General features: G+C 50.0%; 1 protein-coding gene across 1 annotated transcript in view; it reads right to left on the bottom strand.

The window, feature by feature from the left end:
• Nucleotides 1-557: 557 nt before the first annotated feature.
• Nucleotides 558-20,535, bottom strand: part of AK8 (adenylate kinase 8) — a 135,560-nt gene continuing 115,582 nt past the window's right edge. The window contains 2 exon segments of the mRNA XM_027556671.1: nucleotides 558-895; nucleotides 1,992-2,072. Of these exon segments, the coding sequence (XP_027412472.1) occupies nucleotides 658-895; nucleotides 1,992-2,072 (319 nt within the window). The 3' untranslated portion in view covers nucleotides 558-657.

Consider the following 20,535-nt stretch of genomic DNA (forward strand, 5'->3'; position numbering starts at 1 on the left):
GGGCTTCCAGCAAGTCTTAGAAGCAGCCGCGTGTGTCTAGAACTGCACTGACCCTGCAGCCGCTCGCCACATGCGGCCGTTCATACTTAAATTAGAGAAGCTTAAGGACAATTGTAAAACACAGCTCCTCAGTGGCAATGGCCACGTTCCCTGTGCTCGACAGTCCCCTGGAGCTCACGGCTGCTGTGTTGGCTGCACATCAGTCATTCCAGAGAGTTCTACCGGGCAGGCTGCTCTGGAGACAGTGGCTTCGGTAGAACAACATGCACAGAGAGTGCAGCGTGTACTGGGCTTTATGTTGAGAGCTTTTCCTGTCATCTCGTTTCATCCCAAAGCAGCCCTGTGAGGCAGGGACTATTTTTACCCATTTTGGCTGCAAGAAATGAGGATCCAGCGACAACCCCAGGGTGCACAGCGCATGGCCGCTGGAGCCACACCGCATCCCAGGTCTGACCTGGCCCGCCACGGTCAACCTGACTGCCTCCCCGGGCTGCGCCCGTCCTGCGTTCCCAGACCCCGAAACAAGGCCAGCTTCTGGCCACCTCCAGGACCCACGAGACTGTACCCAGCACTTTATTGGCTTGGCTGATCTTCCAGAGGGTTGGGGGTGAAGGGCTAACTCCGTCTTCCTGAGGGATGCTCCCAGCTCAAAACCTGTCAAGGGACTTTCTTGGGTAGGCGATTAATGATCCCACTCTCAATGTATTCGAAGACCGTGTACGGGTCCTGGTCCCCGTTGAGGGTGATGGCGTCCCCGTAGAACTGCTCCAGCTCAGCGGAATTCCTGTAGAACAGATCCATTTTCAGCTTGATCTGCTCTTCTGAATCCTTTGGGTTCTGCAGGAGACGGGTCTGGACTTCAATGGTCGGAGGCGGCTTGTACATGAGGTGGTACCTGCGAGAGGCGGGGAAGCCAGTGAGCCCTGGTCCAGCTCAGAGGACAAGTGAGAAGGGGCCCCTTCCCAGGAGAGAAGCTGGATCCCATGACCATCAGCAGCAGACATGTACTCTGCACCAGCCATTGGCTAGGCTGAGAGCCACAGAGAAACCCGCAGCATGGCCCCGTCCCAGGAGAGAAGGTCACGGATCAGTAATAGGACAGAAGATAGTAAAATATTAAGGGCCAAATTCCTCTTGTTCCTTCCTTCCTTTCTCCTTTCTTTTCTTCCTTCCAAATGATACTAGGTACCTGCCATGCACGCCTAGCACACAGCTGCTACTGACAACCCAGTGGCAGGTGAGACGTCGCCTCTGTGTTCATGGAGCTCGCGGTCAAATAGGGGATGGGACATGATAACACCAGGCATTTGGAGATGCGAGGAAGTGCCCTGGTCCCTGGGGGAGAGGCCCCGGCAGCACAAAGGCCGTTTCACGTGACACGGGTCAGTGAGAGGACATCCCCCAGCACACGGTGACGGGAAAATCCTGGTGCTTCCTTCCTGCCCCTCCTCCTCTGTCCTGAGAAATGCGGTCTAGTTACCAAGAAACAGGGCCCTGGTTACTGGGAAGATGGGGGCTTCAACCTCTTCGCAATCGTGGGGACTGTAAACTGTGTTTCACTACCAACACAGCGATTGGACTTGGTCAGATGCAAGGGAAACCCCAGGATTTAGCCCCTATAGCCACGGGAGGGCTCACAGGTGACGCTGTTCCCAAGGGGACGCATCTGTTCGGCAGCCACGTCAGGGACGCACTGCGGTGACACGCTGGGGTCAGAGCCAAGCCCGGGTCAGAGCAGGTGAGCAGTGTAACAGCTGTACAGCCCGGACATTCCTTTTCTTGCTGCTCTTCCAGGAAAAGAGGGTCGGCAGACAGTGTGGAGGAGCTGGCTGGGTGAACCCCCTTTCTAGAATCTTCTGTCAGTTGTCCCCAGCAGTATCCCTGGAGCAGCCCCGCCCTGACACCCGTCAGCTAGATGGAGAGGAGGGTCCCCGGTGGGGCGTGGCCTCTGGAGCCCTCGGAGGGCCACCCACTGCAGGGCTGGCACAGACCTTTCTCCTGTGATGGGGTCGGTTCTTCTCAGGCTCAGCCGCTCAATGACAGAATCGAATGGCACGTTCAGGAAAAACACCCTGCAGGGAGAAGACGCACCATATCTGCTGGGGGGAACCGCGGGCTGGACTCGAGGCCAGGGTGGGCTTCAGCCCCAGAGTGGGCAGAGCCTTAGTGGCCCTGACTCGGGACTCGGGGCACCAGGCTCTGGCTGGTCACCAGAGAAAGATGCAGGTGGGGTCTCCCCGCTGCGGAAGCTCTCCACCTCCTGATTCAGGGACAGCTCCCAGCCGCCATCACTCCCAGGGCAGTGGTGGGGGGAGGCACCCGATAGGGGGTGAGCTGTGGGGAGCAAATGCCCCATCCTTGGGGGAGACCAGTGAGTTCCCTGGAATTACACAGATGCGGGTTAGACTCTCACCTCCACATGGACCTTCTGTGTGACCTCAGGCCACAAACACAACCTCTCTGAGACTCAGTTTCCTCACCTGCAAAAGTGTGTGAGTTGCTCAGTCGTGTCCAACTCTTTGTCACCCCATGGAGTGTAGCCCTCCAGGCTCCTGTCCATGGGATTCTCCAGGCAAGAATGCTGGAGTAGGTTGCCATTTCCTTCTCCAGGGGATCTTTCCAAGCCAGGGATCAAACCCGGGTCTCCTGCATTGCAGGCAGATTCTTTACCATCTGAGCTAATAGTTGCTGAGCTCCCCTGATAGTTCAGTTGGTAAAGAATCCGCCTGAGATGTTGGACAATGTATGGGGACGTTTCTGGTTGTCACAACTGGGGAGGGGGCGCAAAACTGGCACCTAGCGGGTGGAGGCCAGGGCTACAGCTCAGCACCTCACTGCCTGCAGGACAGGCCCTGCCACGAAGAGCTACCCGGCCCCGGGGTCAGTCTCAAGGCAAATGGGACAGGAGGGAGGCGTGCGCGCCGGGGGTGGGGTGGGGGGTGGGGGAGGCCAAAAGACCACGTGTTCTGGCTCCTGCACACAGGTCTAATCCAGGCCCTGCCTTCTAGGGTCAAACCATGTCAGTTTTTTTTAATAAGTTCTGGAATATTCCGTTGCTCACTTTACTGTTTATTCATTGCTGTAATTCATACGTGCATTTATGGAGTGCCTGCTGTACTCAGAGCTTTCCCGCCTTCACTCTTGGGTGGGAGTCTTCAGCATGCATCCTCTGCCTTCCCCCAAGCTGATGAACAAAAGAAGGCCCTCCCCTCCCCCAGGAATTCACCAGATGTGCTGATGGGGCTGCCAAGAGGCCAAGCTTTGATGGGTCCAGTAGGGCCCCGGTCCCCAGGGGCCTCAGACCAGCCTCTTGGGCCCAGGTGTCACCTCTAGGGCCAGATCAATGATCAGCCCCTGACCAGCGTCCTGAGACCTGGGAAGCACTCAGGAAACACACGTGAAGGAGAGGATGAATGGATACGTGGCACATCAGCCTGTTGTTGTCTGGCCGCTCAGTCTGGCTTCTCCATCCATGGGATTCTCTAGGCAAGAATACTGGAGTGGGTTGCCATTTCCTTCTCCAGGGGATCTTCCCAACCCAGGGATTGAACCTGGGTCTCCTGCATTATAGGCAGACACTTTACTGCCTATAAAAAGTAAACCAAATGTGAGGCAAATACTCTCCGTTCAAGACTGGCATGTCCCACTCCCTTTCTTCTCTTTCCCTTGCTTTGCCCATGCTGTTTGCTGAGGCTCACATCTGCCCAGTTGCCAAGGAGCTGGTATCTGGTGAAAGCTGCAAGCTACCACCACACCAAGCGAGCTCATCCCGGGGAGGGGAGGTGGGAGGGGGCGGTGTGGCAGCAGCCATGTAAATCTTCCCCGCATACGTTCCTGACAAAGATCTCCATTCCCAGGATAACAGCCACCAAATAAAACACACAAAGTCGGGAGCGTCGGAGCACAGGGTGCACAGGCGTTTTCCATGTGCTTTCATCCCTTACGCTCCAAACATGCTGCCCCCCCTGTACCCCCAGAACTCCCGAGGCCCAACAGCAACACCGAAACGCGTCTGTCACCACGGCTGGGGGCTGACGGTGTAGCTCTGGATGCCGACGCCAGTAGAAAGGAAGCTAGTTTGGAAATCCGTGATAATAGATGCTGCTTCATAAACAAACAGCCCCAACTGAAAGATTTTAACCCAGCATATGAAGACCATTTGTTGTCATTCAAGAGAAAGCCTTGTGAAAGGCTGGCAAGATCAGAAGCGCACAGACACCAAATTGGTACTTGAAACACATCATTGGGAAAAGCCTTGCTGCAGAGGAGCTGGGTTTCCAGAGGCTGGAAGCTTCTGATTAGCCAGGCTCACGCACCCTGATGTCAGAGCCAGGTGCTGGGGAGAAGAGTGGGGAGCCCACGCAGCTCTGTGGAGGTGCACGGTCCTGTGTGGGCCCCCACCTGCTGGTTTGGGGTGTTATGCTGCTCATTTACAATAACAGCCAGGAAAGACAGAATGTGAAAGCAGAGAAGAGTCCAAGCAGAGTGCATTGGGCAGAGACATTCCTGGTCTACATGCCTGGATTCACCAGGGGCGGGAGCACCACCTGCTTTGGGGTTTGCAGAATTTCAGGGCTGCCTCAGGAGGGAGATGGAAGGTGCATGCCTCTAATCCCCCGCTGTTCCAAGTGGGATCCCCAGACCAGCAGCAGCAGCAGCAGCTGGGACTCAAGCCCCATGGCCCACCCACTGAATCGCAGACCAGTGCTGATAAGATCCACAGTGATCTGTGCATACACTGCGGCTGGAGAAGGGCCACTCTGATCCTGTGTTTCCCAGATTTGTCTGATGTTAAGGATCATCGGGAGGGCTTGTCTAAAATACAGATTCTGACCCTGAAACTTACACAGATTGTAAACCAGCGACTGTTGTTGTTGTTTAGTCACTCAGTCTTGTCTGACTCTTTGCGACCCCATGAACTGCAGCACGCCAGGCTTCCCTGTCCTTCACTATCTCCCAGAGTTTGCTCAAACTCATGTCCATTGAGTTGGATGGTTGCCATCCAACCATCTTATCCTATGTTGCCCCTTCTCCTCCTGCCCTCAATCTTTCCCAGTATCAGGGTCTTTCCCAATGATTTAATAAAAATTATAAAAAAAAATAAATACAGGGCACCCCTCCCAGAGTTACCAAGCCAAAACTTCCAGGGGAGGGACTGGGAGACCTATATTTGTAAGTCAGCAGCTCAGGTGATTCTTATGCTTGGGCAGGTGTGGGGAGCTTGGCTGTACCCTCAGGTCTCACTTTGGCCAAACCTTGGAAACATCAGGGGAATTCTGAGAATACTGAGACCTGGGCCCCAGCCCTCGAGATTCTGCTATAACTGGCTCGAGGTAAGGTCTGGGAATGGAGATTTTTAAAAACTCCCCAAGTGACTGTAGTATGTAGTCAATTCTTAGAACCATAGCTTTGATCCAGTCTGCTCAGTGTACAAGATGGGGAAACTGAGCCCCAAAGAGGGGAGGACTCATAGGCTGTCACCCAGGACACTGACGTCAGATGCCCAATGGCTGCTGGGCTCTCTTGACCCACTCTTGCTATGACTACAATGATATTCCACTTCACACCCATCAGGAGGGCTATTATCAAAAACCCAGCAAATAACCAGGGTTGGTTGATGAGGGTGCAGAGGAAGTGCAAGCCTTGTGCCTTGCAGTAAGAATGTACAATGGTGCAATGTGTGATCAGCCTTTCCACTTCTGACATACACCCAAAACAAGGGAAAGCAGAGATTGAACAGATATTTGCACACCTAAGTTCACTGCAGCATTATTCACAAGAGCCAAAGGGCAAAAACCCACATGTCCATCAGTAGATGAGTGGATAAACAAAACGAGACATACACCCACAGTGGACTATTAGACAGCCTTGGAAAGAAATGGATCCTGACCGCTGCTACAGTATGGACGGACCTTGAAGACGTTACACTAAGTGACAGAAGTCAGGCACAAAAGGATAAATACCGTATGATGCCCCTTAAATGAAGTGTGTAGACTAGTCAAATTCATGAAGACAGAAGGCAGATGGTGGGCGCCAGCGGCTGGGAAGAAGGAGAAATCCCAGGTTGTTGTTTAGTGGAGACCGCTTCCATTTGGGAAGGTGGAGAAGTTCTGGAGATGGATGGTGGCAATGCGTTGCACAAGAACGTACTTAACACCGTTCAAATGTACGCTGGATGGTTAAAACAGCAAATTTCATGTTGTGTGTATTTTACCACAATAAAAAATAAGTGCTACAGGACTTGCCTGGTGGACCAGTGGCTAAGACTCTGTGCTCCCAATGCAGGGGGCCCAGGTTCAGTCCCTGCTCAGGGAACTGGCCCCCACACGCCACAAAGGGAGACTGAAGATCCTGCATGCCGAAACTAAGAACTGGTGCGCCAAATAAATACAAATCAAGAAACACTGTTAAAAAGAAGCACTATGGTGCAGTGTGTAGATATTATGATGAAGGTGGGGGGAGGGGGATTTCCGCCCTTGAAAAAAAACTTATCATTTAATGAGGTTCTGAATGTACATATGTATACAAACAAATGAATGGACTGAAAAATATGAACCAGGACTTCTCTGGTGGTCCAATGGTTGGGAATCTGCCTTCCAGTGCAGGGATGTGGGTTCAATCCCTGATCAGGGAACTAAGATTCCACGTGCTGTGTGCCACAACTACTGAGCCCATGTACTCTGAAGCCCATGTGGTGCAACTAGAGAAAGATCATTCCTGCCACATGCAAGATCCAGTGCAGCCAAATAAGTGAATTAAAAAAAATGAACCATATGATAGTATTCAGTCCAATTCAGTTCAGTCGCTCAGTCGTGTCCGACTCTTTGTGACCCCATGAATTGCAGCATGCCAGGCCTCCCAGTCCATCACCAACTCCCGGAGTTCACTCAGACTCACGTCCATTGAGTCGGTGATGCCATCCAGTCATCTCATCCTCTGTCGTCCCCTTCTCCTCCTGCCCCCAATCCCTCCCAGCATCAGGGTCTTTTCCAATGAGTCAGCTCTTCGCATGAGGTGGCCCAAGTATTGGAATTTCAGCTTTAGCATCAGTCCTTCCAAAGGACACCCAGGGCTGATAGTATTAACTCTACACTAACTAAAATGCCAATGCTATAAAAACTCAGAAAATAGAAAATAAGAGAACACAACTTGTTTTATCAGGCAGCATCTCCCTGATACCAGAAGCCAGACAAAGACACTATAAGAAAACTATAACCAATATTCCTCATGAATACAGAGGCAAAAAATACTCAATAAAATATTAGCAAATTGAATCTAGCAACACATAAAAAAGAATACTACATTACGACTAAATGAGGTTTAGCCTAGTAATGAAAATCTGGTTCAATATTCAAAAATCAGTCAGTATAAGCTTCCCTGGTGGCTCAGATGGTAAAGAATCTACCAGCATGCAGGAGACCTGGTTTTGATACCTAACGTTGCAAAGATCCCCTGGAATATAAAATGGCAACCCACTCTGGTATTCTTGGCTGGAGAATTCCATGGAGAGAGGAGGCTGGTGGGCTACAATCCATGGGGTTGCAAAGAGTTGGACACGACTGAGCAACTAACACATAACCATATTATGAGACTAAAGAAGAAAACTATATAATCATCTCAATAGATGTAGAAAAGCAATTTACAGAATTTTATGTCACTTCCTGGTAAATATTCTAAGCAAACTACAAATAGAAGGAAATTTCCTCTTTAATCTAATAAAGGGAATTTACCAAAAAATTACAGCTAACATCATATGTTATGGTGAAAGACTGAGTGCTTTTCCCTTAAGATTGGGAAGAAGGCAGAATGTCCATTTTCATGAATTCTATTCAACATCTTACTGGAAGCCCTGGAGAGTGTAATAAGACAAGAAAAAGAAATAGCAAGCATACAAATTGAAAAGGAAGAAATAAAACTGTTATTTGCAGATGACAGAATCATCTAATTAGAGCCCTAAAGAATCTTAAAAAAGGCTACTACAATTAATAAGTGGGTTTAGTGAATACACAGGATACAAAATCAATAAAGAAAAAGTAAAACAATTTTTCAAGATACTAGCAATAGACAGTTGGAAATTAAAATTTTAAAGTACCATTTACAATACTTAGATGTAAAGCTAACAAAATACGTATAAGATCCGTATGGTGAAAATTACAAAACACTGATGAAAGATACCAAAGACTTAAATACGTATCGGGAGCTATACCATGTTCATGGACTCAGAGGCTCAATACGGTTAAAATGTCAATCCTAACAGATCTACAGATTCAATACGATTCTAATCAAAATTCCAAGAAGGTGTTTTTAAGATTCCACACAAGTCAATTTTATATGGAACATGTTTATGAAAAAGAATTAGAATCACTTAAAAAATGTTGAAAAAGAAGAACCAATTGATTTCAAGGCTTACTATGAAGCTGCAGTAGTACAGTGTGCATGTTAGCCAAAGGCTAGACAGATGGATTAAAAAGACAGAACAAGAGTCTGTTCTGTTCTGTTCTGTTCTGAAATGGACTCGTACAAATATGATCTTTTCAACAAAGGTACCAACACAATTCAAAGGAGAAAGATCTTTTTTTCACCCAACGGTGCTGGAATAATTAGACATTCATATGCAAATAATGATAATAATCTTGGCCCACACTTCACGCCATCTACAAAAATTATTTCAAAATAAATCATGGATAAAATATAAACCTAAAACTATTAAACTTCTAGAAGAAAATCTGTGACCTTGGGTTAAACATTTCCTACATATGACACCAAAATCATGAGCCATAGATTTTTAAATTAATAAATTAGATTTTATTAAAAGCCCAAGAATTGAAAGCTTCTGCTCTTCAAAAAACATTACAGAAATGAAAAGAGATACCATAAACAAGGAGAAAATATTTGTGAAACCTATACCTGATAAGGGATTGGATTTGCATCGAGAATACATAAAAATGTGAATTATATATACAACTAACAACATACAGGAGGAGGCACAAATAGATCCCTTAGTAACCTCCATTTCCAAATTTGATATTCAAATTGGGAAAATCTGTCCAGGAAAACCATTTCTTGAAACAGGCTTGAACGCCTCCTCCTTCTCCTGTGTCTTCAAAGCCCAGAGGGTGCGCTGAGCCGTCTGGAAGGCAGCAGCACCGTCTGCACTTTAAACCAGGACTCAGCTCTGCCACTCAGAGCCCTCCTGTGCGGCTGCAGCGCAGGGAACAGCGGCTCTCAGGCTCCGGAATAATCAAGGGGTCTTATCTCAAAGAACTTCGCAATGATTGCCAGTGAAACAGAGAACAGAGAGAAGGGAGAGAAAAAAAGCAAAGTGACACAAAACACTAGAATGGTCTGTTCATCTTTAGTTTGTGCCCTGACACATCAGAGCGGAGGCAACGTCGAAGCCGTCACAAAACAATTCTCACATGACAGTGAGCTGTGGAGCCATCAGGTAGCAGAAAGCAGGCGTAACCATCATTGTGGACTCCCCAGGACAAGGCCTCCCCCGGGCCAGGGTCAGGGACAGGCAGCGGCACGTCTAGAGGCGGCTGCATTTGGGGATGGCAGCGTGAGAAGTGTATGCTCTCGGAGGACGCTCGTGGGAGTGAAAGCTGGATGTAGCCGAGAACAGCATGAAGAAAGATGACGTGGCAGAGAGTGGTTAGAGAGGGCAGCAAATTGTGCACAAACTATCCGAAACCAAAAGACAAGCAAGAAACTTCCCTGGTGGTCCAGTGGTTAGGAATCTGCCCTGCGAAGCAGGGGTTGTGGGTTCCATCCATTAAGATCCCATGTGGTGTGGGGCACCGAAGCCCACGTGCCACAGTGAAAGATACCACGTGCTGCAACGAAGGTCTGATGCAGCCAAATAAATAAATGAAAATAGTGTTTAAAAACCGGATTTAGAACAATAAGAACTGGGCCAGCTGCAGAAGGATCCCCACTTCTGCGTACCCTGGGGTGAGCTGTCTGAAGACAAGGCGCTGGGTCGTCAGGTCTGTGCTATGCCCTCGTGCAGGGAAGAGGTGAGGACTGAATAAACGTGCAGCAAATGAACGGATTCGCACGGGAGGGAGCCGGCTGTGATGCCGTGGAAGGCCAGATTCCATCTCACGGGGACGGGTGCCATCAGCTCAATGGGATCAGTCCCTGGCCTTCCTGGCCGCGGGTGCAGGCTGCAGATTGCCACCATGACCGTCCTGAAATACGGTGCACAGGAGAACGTGACGCTGCACGGAGTCTGGATGCAAGGCTGCCCTGGAGACCAGGGAAGGCCCTGGCCAGAGTTTAATTTTTTCACTATGCATAAGTTTCACTCTGACAAGAGAACAATTTGAAACCAAAAGGCCAGACATCTCAACCTCGTTTTAAACCCCCACGCACCATGCCTCCTGCCCTTTGGTAGCAGCTGTAGTGTCCCCTCCCTGCTCCTTAAAAAAAAAAAAAAACGAGGCTCCGGCTGGCCATTTCTTGTTTAAAACTGTTCATAATTGATAGCGGCAGATCTACCCTGCCAGTGTCTAAAATCTCTCCAGGGGCAGGGAGAACAGTCTCCATGACTGTCATTAACTGGGAAATTAGTGAGCACGCCTGGCTGTACAGCACACGCCATGCAAAAATGCAGCAGTCTGGTGCAAGGAGAGTGACCCGAGGGTCAGATTCCTGCATAATCGGCCTCCATTCCTGAGTCCTCTAAAAATGCCTGCCTCCATCACCACTGGGAAGAAAGAGAATAATTCCTCTGCACGTGGCCACCCAGACCCTTCCTGGACGGTCATGAACCGCATGTCGTTGGAAGCCAGAAAGTTCTGCAAACTTTTCCCAAAGAGAAAGGCAAATGAGTTTCAGCTGAAGATGACAGTAGATACGTGGAAAGCAAGCCAGAGCCTCACTCCAAGACTAGCCAGCCTGTGCCCAGTCAGGGTGCCATCTATACCAATGGCTCTCAGCCTGCATGTGTGTGGACACCAGGACTCTGAAAATTCTGGCTTTGCTCAGATCCATGCAGGCCCAGTGTCCAAACTCCCTCCAACACTGCCCCACATTGCTCGTGCCCACTCATGCTCAGCAAGTCAGCCATCGCTACGGGGCACTCAGCTGGGCGGAGCCACAGCGGCTCTCAGGGGCCACTGGTCACCCACACTCTTCACTGCCTTTCCCTTGGTCGTCCTTCAGCTCCGGGTCTGTGTCTGAGGGGCCTGGCTCACCACCCAGCTGGGCTCCTCCTCTGTGAGAGGCTCCTGCATGTTCCTGGAGACCTGTCATCCCTGGCCGCTGGCCGGGAGCCACACTGCTCCTTCCACCTGTGCTCAGAGTAGGCGAGAGTGCTCAGGTGCTCAGAGTGCCTGCAGCCACTGCTGGCTGCCTCGGGGTCCCCTCTGACGGTGGGAATACTGGTCAACCACCGATCAGCTGATCAACAGCTGGTCAACCACTAAGTACGCCGATGTGGACCCCAGTTCAGTCCCAGAGGAACATCGGGGCTGGTGAACATTCAGGGCCCCATGGTGTGGCTGACACCCGGATGCTCCAGCAGACCCCTCTTCGAGAAAGAATTTGTGTGTCAGCTGTAAGGAGTGAGATCAGCTGACCTCTTCCAGCTGTAAATACCTTGCAAGACTTGAGCCCCGTGTTCTTTTTTTCTTTAAATATGATTACTGAGATATACGGTGGGGCTTCCCAGGTGGCATTAGTGGTAAAGAACCTGCCTGCCAATGCAGGAGACGTAAGAGATGTGGGTTTGATCCCTGGGTTGGGAAGATCTCCTGGAGGAGGGCATGGCAACCCACTCCAGTATTCTTGCCTGGAGAATCCACGTAGAGAAGAGCCTGGTGGGCCACCGTCCATAGGGTCACAGAGTTGGACACGACTGAAGTGACTTAAGGGGCTCCCCTGTGGCTCAGAGGTTAAAGCGTCTGCCCCCAGTGCGGGAGACCTGGGTTCGATCCCTGGGTCGAGTGACTTAACATGCACACGTGAACTAAGATACAATTCACCCCTCAGAAGTATACAACATAATTCTTTTTAGTGTATTAGATTTACAAAGAGGGCAAGCACTGACACAGTGTAAGTTTGGGGGACTTTCATCATGCCCAAAGGAAACACTGTACCCGTGACCAGGCCCTCCCCACCCTCCAGCTCCCAGTCCCTGGCGACTGTTTGTCTGGATTTTGTCTCTGTGTATCTGCTCCATCTGGACACATACTACAAACAGAATCATATGAGGCATGGCCCTTCCAGTCTCCAATTAGGAAAATGAAAAAAAAAAAAAAGAGGAACTTACAAGGTTATTTTAAAGGTTAAACATATGGCATATCAAATGCTTAACACATAAAAATAACAGACTATCCATGTGCCCCTACATGCCAGGCATCTTTCATTCAGCCTGTGTTTTCAAGATTTGTCCCTATCGTAACATGTGTCAGAACTTCATCCCCTTTTATGGCCAAATGGTGTTCCGTGGTATGGCTGGACGAGATTTTGTTTATTCATTCACCAACTGATGGACATTTTTAACCCAAGCTTTTGAGCAGGGTCACAGTCTTCTGGGGGTGGCCCATGGCCAGTGAGTAAGCACAGAGGGGTACCAGGGCCTGCCCAACGCAGCCCTCCCCTGCAAGGAGCCCCCACAGAATCAAGGAGGCTGGGTCAGCCTGCCTCCTCCAGCTTCGGTCCCTTTGCCCAGCTCAGCTGTTATCTGCTCACTGAGCTTTCCCACCGCATGGCTGTTTTAGCCTCTGCTTCCGGGGGGAACTCCACCTGAGACAGGTGCCCTGAAAGTCACCATGGGCCTCAAAGTATTCGGTCCCACTGAAATGAATGCAACCTCCTGTGTGCAAGCCTGTCCTCCCCCAGGCTGTCAGGCCTGGACATGAGTTCCGAGGTCAGAAAGACTTGGGTTCAAGCTCCAGTGCCACCTGCCAGCTCACTGTGGGAGCTGTCCTACCATCCGAGTCTCCATACACAAGGATTAAAAAACAAAAGTACCTCGCAGAGTTAAGGATTAAATATGAAAATTCATACCATTTGCTTACTGTGATAATAAGACTGAACACCCATGGGGCCTACATGGCAGGCAGTCTTCTAAGGCTTGACCTACCTTAGGTCAGAGCTCCTCATCATGACCTTAACAAGGGGATTATCATCATGACCTTACAAGGGGATTATCATCATTTCCTTCACAGCAGGTGAAGAAAACCCGAGAGACAGAGAGGGTTAACTGGTCGAAGTGTCCCAGCTAGAAGGTGGCCGTGATGGCTAACTGGGTGTGTCCACTTGAATGGGCCCACAGGGTATCCAGATATTTGGTCAAATATTATTCTGGGTGTGTCTGTGAGAGTGTCTCTCATCATTTAAATCAGTGGAATACAGGAGAATTTAATACAGTATTATAAATCATCTGTACTCCAATAAAATAATTTTTTAGAAAAATTAGTGGAATGAATGGAGCAGATTGCTCTCCCTAGTGTGGGTGGGCCTCACTCAATCAGTTGAAGGTCCAAATAGAGCAAAAGGCCTGACCTGCCCCTGAATAACAGGAAATTCCTCATGTCTGCTTGCCTTTGATCAAGGACACCGACTTTTTCCTGCCTTCAGATCTAGTGGGGTGGGGATGGGATTGACACTGCTTTTGTATCCCCATCCTAAAGTCTCACTGGACCCCACTTCAGCCTTCCTGCCTCCTGGCTCTTCCTGAAGCTCCTGCTTGCGGACTTAACCCCCAGATCTTGCGACTGGTCAGTCTCCATAATCACATGAGCCAAAATTCCTTATAAAGAATCTTTTTCTCCCGATATAATGCACATTGATTGTTCCTATTTCTCTGGAGAACTTCACCTAACACAGTCATGGAGCCAGGATGCCAACCCAGGCAGCCAGCCACAGTATTCATGCAGCTGAGCACAGCACCCCATCATGAATCTGCTGAAAGATGGAGGAAGGAAGGAAGGGAGGAGGGACGCGGGAGGGAGGAAGGGGGGCCTTGGCATCCACCGCTCAGCACAAACCCCAAACTCGGAACACGTATCTAGGTTTTAGCCCTCTGGGCTGTGCTGCAGAGTCAGTTGGAGTCAGAGCCACCTTCCTCCACTCTAAGTTGATCGGCTGGGAGGGACTTGAGGCAGGAGATGGGGCAGGTGCTCTTCCAGGGAGGCCTCCATCACATGCCTCCCTCTTGGCACCCTGCTACTGGGCAGACCTGCCCTGGGCACTGCTCTAGGAGCAGGAATTTGCTCCAAGGACAGAGAGCAGAGTGTACAAGATCTGGACCCCTGGGCCACCTGGGAAAGTGCATCCCCTTGTCACAGGTCCCCTGAGACAGGGAGCCGAGGGAGGGTGAGGTGAGCTAATTTCGAGGTTTCCTTTCTCAAAGCCAGTTTCCCTCAGTGACAGATGGTGCGGGAAGACCTGCCCTGTGAAGAGCCACATAAGCATCTCCCAGCCACCATCAGAATCTCCACTCGACTTTTCCACCAGATATTTTTTAATAAGGTGCTGCAGAAAACCTTTGGCTTTAACCCCTTCCACAGCTGGAAGTTTCCTCCACGAATCTGTCTAGCCAAAAGCATTTTACTTCTTGGCTTCAATTTTAACCCTTTGCCGCACATGAATCTCCAGCATCACCATCATTATCATCACTGCAAACCGTTATATAATTTCTACATGCCAGGCATCTGCACTAATAAGCTCACTGCACGGGTGTCTTGCCCTATTTAATCCAAGTGAGGTCCTGTGATCCTGCCCATCTCCAGGATGAAAAAACTCAGGCTCCCAAGACGTGAAGTGGTGCCTCCAGACTGGGGTCTGGGCCTGGCTGACTCTAGGTCGCTCTTTCACGATCTTCCTTCATGTAAAATAATATCACTTGTTCCTTGCGGTTGTTAGAACATTCCTGAAGCCTCTGGTGAGAAGCAGAAAATGGAAAAGGAGCCCTGAAGGGATTTGGGAGGGGTGCAAATAGGGTGAGGTCCACACTGTCTTTGTTCCCCCCCAGCCTTAAGATTCACTTGACCCCACCTCAGACTCCCTTGGGCCAAAGCTACCACCTCACCTGTGTCCTCCGCCACCTGACGGGCACCAGCTGCCTTGGGCTGGGAGCCCCCTCCTCTGTCTGTCTCCTTGGGGACGCCATGCACAGCTGCAGGCATCGGAGGGTTAAAGATAAATAACGTGGATTCCAAAAGATCCTTCATCCCCAGTCACAGCTGTCTTGCCTGAGGAATCCGCCACTGTGTTTGTTAAACCCACACTTTAATTACTCCAAAATTATGTTAAATCCTTGCATAAATATTGCAGTGAAGAATTTCATTACAGCAAGTTGGGCTGCCGCCAGAGCTCTCAGTTAAAAAGTAAGGGGAGAACAGACACACGCAGAAAAGATAGATATTTTTTTCCAGATAAAAAGGCAGGGAGGTCATCCTTTGTCAGATCACCCAGGTGTCAAAGAGAAACAGACTCTCCCATTTCACCGACGGAAGAGGGGAAGATCCCTTCCGCCCTCCAATCTAATAGCTTTTACTTCTCCACAAAACTAAAATTGGATTAAATATTAATAACCAGCGGTATTAATTAAGGGGGGAAAAGCCCATCAAGAGAACCCCAATATGTTTACAGTGTCCCCGAGAAACTGGGAAAATTCACAATCAAGTGTGTAAATGTTCTAAAAAAGGGTCCTGAATATTTTATGAATATTTGTCATAAAACAGAAATAATAACCACTGTGCAGAGCTATTAGAATTAATATTTATGCTGCCCGCCATGAAATATTCATGGGGACAGAGAAAGGGGGGCCCGTAAGACAAGAATTAATTTACACTGGGCTCGGTTTACCCGCTGGCTTGATGTTTAAAGACGGTTGACAAGCCTCCGGATGAATCCGCCAGTCACTTCCCGCAGCCGGTGCGGTAGAGGGGGTGGGGGACGGGTCCGGGCTGCTGACAGCTCACAGATTGAGTTTCTGACAGCCCTTAAAAAACCTAAATGGCCCCCCACCTTTTTTTCCTTCTTCCGTTGCCCAAGGCACTCTGTTCTGCCACCGTTCATCCGATCTCCCCTTCCATCTGCTGAAATTAACGAATTAATGAGCGCGATCCACTTTACAGTGGGGCCCTATGAATGTTTACAGGCGATTAAATTATAATGCGGGGCGGCTGTATAATTCATGAACCAATTAAAGGAAGTGTTAGTTGATTTGATGGGATGAGGACGTACAAAATGCATTTAACTAATGGGGAACCACGGGCTGCCGAGGGCCGGCTCCCTCTCTCGGATTACGCGGCTAATTGCCGCGCTTTATGGGGCTGTCACTGATAGCCATGCATATTTCATTGTTTTCAAATACTTCAATTGAGCGTGGCCGTGTCACGGCTGTAATGTGGAGAGGCCGGGCCAAACTTGGCTGTAGTTACAGCGGCCTGGGCTGCGGCCGAGGCCAGAAACACAAGCTGGGGGCGTCGGGTGTCCCCTGCCATTAGGTGATTAAAAGGGCTCAGTGTGCCGTTGCCTTTTGCTGTCCTGATGGTTCTGCTGCTGACTCCATGGCGCGGCCGCGCTGGGGCGCTGACCCGCTTTTCTGGGGCCCGGGGGAAGAGGATGTCTGCCGCCCCTGTACTGCTCCCAGCACGACTACGTCCAGAGTGCCGGGGCCCCAGGGGTCACCCAGAGAGGGCCTGACGGCCCCCAGGGCAGCTCACCAGGGACGCCTCCCAAGCTCAGGGTTTCCTCCAGGCCCGACCTTGTGTATCCGCACAAGGTGGCTGCTTCGGGCTTCATGATTCGCACTTAGGGACAAACTGAACTACCCTTGCTCTGTAAGCATAGGTTGCAAGCAGACAGTTTAGGCTGAGTTAAGTTACTTTCTGTAAGCGAACTCGAAGCTCTGCCATCAGCTCACAGAGAATACAAGATTACCCCTGATGCTCAGGAAGTGAGAACTCGAATCCACGGTTCTGGGGCTGAAGGGAGAGGGAGGGAACGTGGGCTGACAGGGTGCCTGGTTCTGAGAGATGCCCCCTTCATGCCAGCAAGTCGCGTTCACTCTTCTCAGCCTGGGACGAGCATCCCCCAGCACATCCCGGATCTTCAGAGGCCTGCCTCCATGGTCTGCTGGTCTCAGTAACCTGGCCCCCTGGCGGGCCTCTGAAATGGCTCTGCTCTCTCCCCTGGCTTCTCAGTCTGGAATTCACGTGAGCTAAACACACCTGCACAAATGAAGCCCCCAACATAAAACAACTTAGAAACCCTGGGGTTCATCTCTTCAATCTCCCAGTGCACACCTAAGAAAGCAATGCCCATGGAGGGGTTTTGCTCCCACTTTGGCACCCAGAGCTGGGAGGAGAGACTGGCCGGTGGCCAGAAGCAGCATTCATTCCCAGATCAGTGCTCACACTCTCTTTCTGCACTCAAGAGCTTGGTGATCCTGGATAAGCCTCAGGCTCTCCAGACCACCATGGAGACGGGAGGCGGGCAGGGAGGAAGAGACACATCCGTGAGCTGAGGGTCGGGTCTAACATGTTTTTAGGCGATATTATTATCGTGTGATATTAGAGATTCCAACCTGTGCAGGTAGAGTCCAAACTCACCACTTTTTTCCCCTACAATGCGCATCATGGTCAGGGTTGGCCTCCACCCCTACAACTGCACATGGATGCTCTGTTGTGAAATGAAGTGACTGCTGGTCTACCAGAAGGCCCAGGGAGTCCGCAGCCTCTTTTGTTACCAATGCAGGGCGTCTCTTTGACTAGATCTAAGCAGAAAGCTTGCAGAACCAGGGACTGCTGGTGAGAGGGGCACCCAAACAGCTGCCACTTCAAGGACAGAAGAAAGCCAAAGACAGGCTAACAGAAAGTAAGTTAACTCGGCCTAAACTGTCTCCCTGCAACCTACACTTAAAAAGCAATGGGTAATCCAGGTGGATCGAAAGCATTCTGGTTTCAAAACCAAAGTATCACTTACCAAGTGCTTACCATGGGCAACCAACTGTCCTACGTATTTACAAACAAGACTTTCTATCATCTTGCAATTCTCAGTGCACAAATGGGGAAACTGAGCCCCAAGGGAACCAACCATCCTGGTTCAGGATTGTCTTCCAAGCAAACATTTGCACAAGTGCACAGTCACATGGGCGAGATGTCCTGTTGCTGAATTATCAATAAGAGCCCAGAACAGGACACAACATAAATGTCCATAAATAGAGGAGGGCTTAAACTGTGGCATCCCCATGTTCTGCAGCTTTTAAAAGAAATACGGTGGATCTCAGGTGTAGACACTGGCAAGGAGGCCAAGACTCTCAAGTAAAACAAAAAGACACATAATTACATGTACTTACTTTTAACAAAAGAAGTAAATCTGGAAGGATGTACTTCGGATTTTGGGGGAAGAGATTTCAAAAAGTTTTATTTATAGCTATCTGATTTTTTAAATAATGAGAATGTATTATTTATACAATTAGGAAAAACACTCATTATACAATCACATGTATGCATGCACACTCAGTTGCTCAGTCATGTCCAGTTCTTTGTGACCCCATGGACTGTAGCCGACCAGACCAGGCTCCTCTGTCCATGAGATTCTCCAGGCAAGAATACTGGAGTGGGTTGCCATTTCCTTCTCAATACAATCACAAGAAAAAGCTAATTTTTAAAAGGAAAATCACGGATTCTGAGCTAAAGGACCAGCATGCTGGTGCTAACACAAATGAGTGGATCAGACTTTCTTGTGCAGATCATACCATGTACAGAATTATAGTTAAATGGGTCTGGGCACCAGCCCAAAACCCTGACATCATCATGGATGGAGTCAGCCCTTCATTTCACAAGGGCAGGCAGAGCGGAGACAGGAAACCCCAGGTGGTGGCCACTGAGAGTCCCAAACCTTAAGATAAATCTCTACCTAGACCACACTGCTCACCTAGTCTCCCACATGCCCAGGTGTAAGAGGCGCCAGGTGAGAAAGTGTAAATTGCTAAGTCACTTCAGTCGTGTCCGACTCTGTGCGACCCCATAGACGGCAGCCCACCAGGCTCCCCCGTCCCTGGGACTCTCCAGGCAAGAACACTGGAGTGGGTTGCATTTCCTTCTCCAATGCATGAAAGTGGAAAGTGAAAAGTGGAAGTGAAGTCGCTCAGTCGTGTCCAACCCTTAGCAACCCCATGGACTGCAGCCTTCCAGGGTCCTCAATCCATGGGATTTTCCAGGCAAGAGTACTGGAGTGGGGCCATTGCCTTCTCCAGAAAGTGTAAATAGCTCAGTGCAAACCAATGCCTCTGTTTTAGGAAAGTCAACTTATGTTCATTCATTCAACAAATATTGACCCAGTGCCTCCTGTGTGCTAGTCACGGACTGTCCCAGGTACCATGGACCTAACAGTGAACGAGCCAGCACCGTCCTGCCCTCACAAAGCTTCCAAGGTACGTTTATATACATACAAATAAAGACTTCCTCTTCTTGGCACTTGGGGTTTATCCTCCTACTAAAAGATTAAAAGATGTAATATGAAAAGACCAGCTGGCAACCAACGAAGAGGTGAAACGCATAAGGCATTTGATAAATATGGTTTGGGCAAGGCAGATGAAGCACATCCTGAAGTCTTAAGTGAATAATTTTCAATGAAATGGCTGTTAACTGACTAATATCTACAAAGTTGGTTATGGGATAGGCATGCCACAGATGTAAAGTTATGTTATGGAATTGCTCCCACCTGCCAATGCAGGAGACACAAGAGACGCAGGCTTGATCCCTGGGTTGGGAAGATCCCCTGGAGAAGGAAATGGCTACCCACTCCAGTTTTCTTGCCTGGCAAATATCCCACGGACAGAGGAGCCTGGGGGGCTACAGTCCACGGGGTTGCAAAACAGTCAGACACGACTTAGTGACTGAACAACAACACCCACGTACAAAGGAGGCACAGCTGTGACGCCCCACTCAATGGGTGTGGGGACTGGGGCTCAGCGCAGGGAGCAAAACTTCCCAGGGTCACATCCTTAGCAATAGCAGCCTTTTGGGGTTCAGGTTAGTCCGACAGCCCAGGTTGAGCTGTAACTGTTGGACCACACTGCCTCTCTGGACGCTCTTGTGCAGAGCACCCTATAAACAGCCCTGGCTCCTCTGGTGCCCCGTGCCTGCCATCACGCTGAGGATGTGCAGACACTTCACAGCACGCCTGGGATGGAGGTGCCAGCATCAGCCTCATGGCACAGACGAGGCCCCCGCTCCATCGCCTTCCGGGGCATCTTCATCACATTCAGGGGAGACCTGCACCACCCGAACGAACAGAAGAACGAACAGAAGGAATGTGTCCTCATGCTGAGCTCGGCTTCGGGTTGTCAGCGGCTCACAGGCCCCACCCCTCCACTGCCCCGCCCCTCCACTGCTCCGCCACGTGGCTCAGCCCCCTCCAGTTCCCCTGGGCAGCCACTCCTCTGCCTCTGCCAGCTTCACTTCCCAAAGCAGAGGCCGCAGAGACCCAGAGGGAGATGCACCTCCACGGCATTCCCGGCACAATTCAAAGGACTTTCCAGAATGTTCCAGCTCTGAGAGATTCCCC

This window comes from Bos indicus x Bos taurus, chromosome 11 (genome assembly GCF_003369695.1).
Source record: "Bos indicus x Bos taurus breed Angus x Brahman F1 hybrid chromosome 11, Bos_hybrid_MaternalHap_v2.0, whole genome shotgun sequence".
Classification (NCBI taxonomy): Eukaryota; Metazoa; Chordata; class Mammalia; order Artiodactyla; family Bovidae; genus Bos; species Bos indicus x Bos taurus.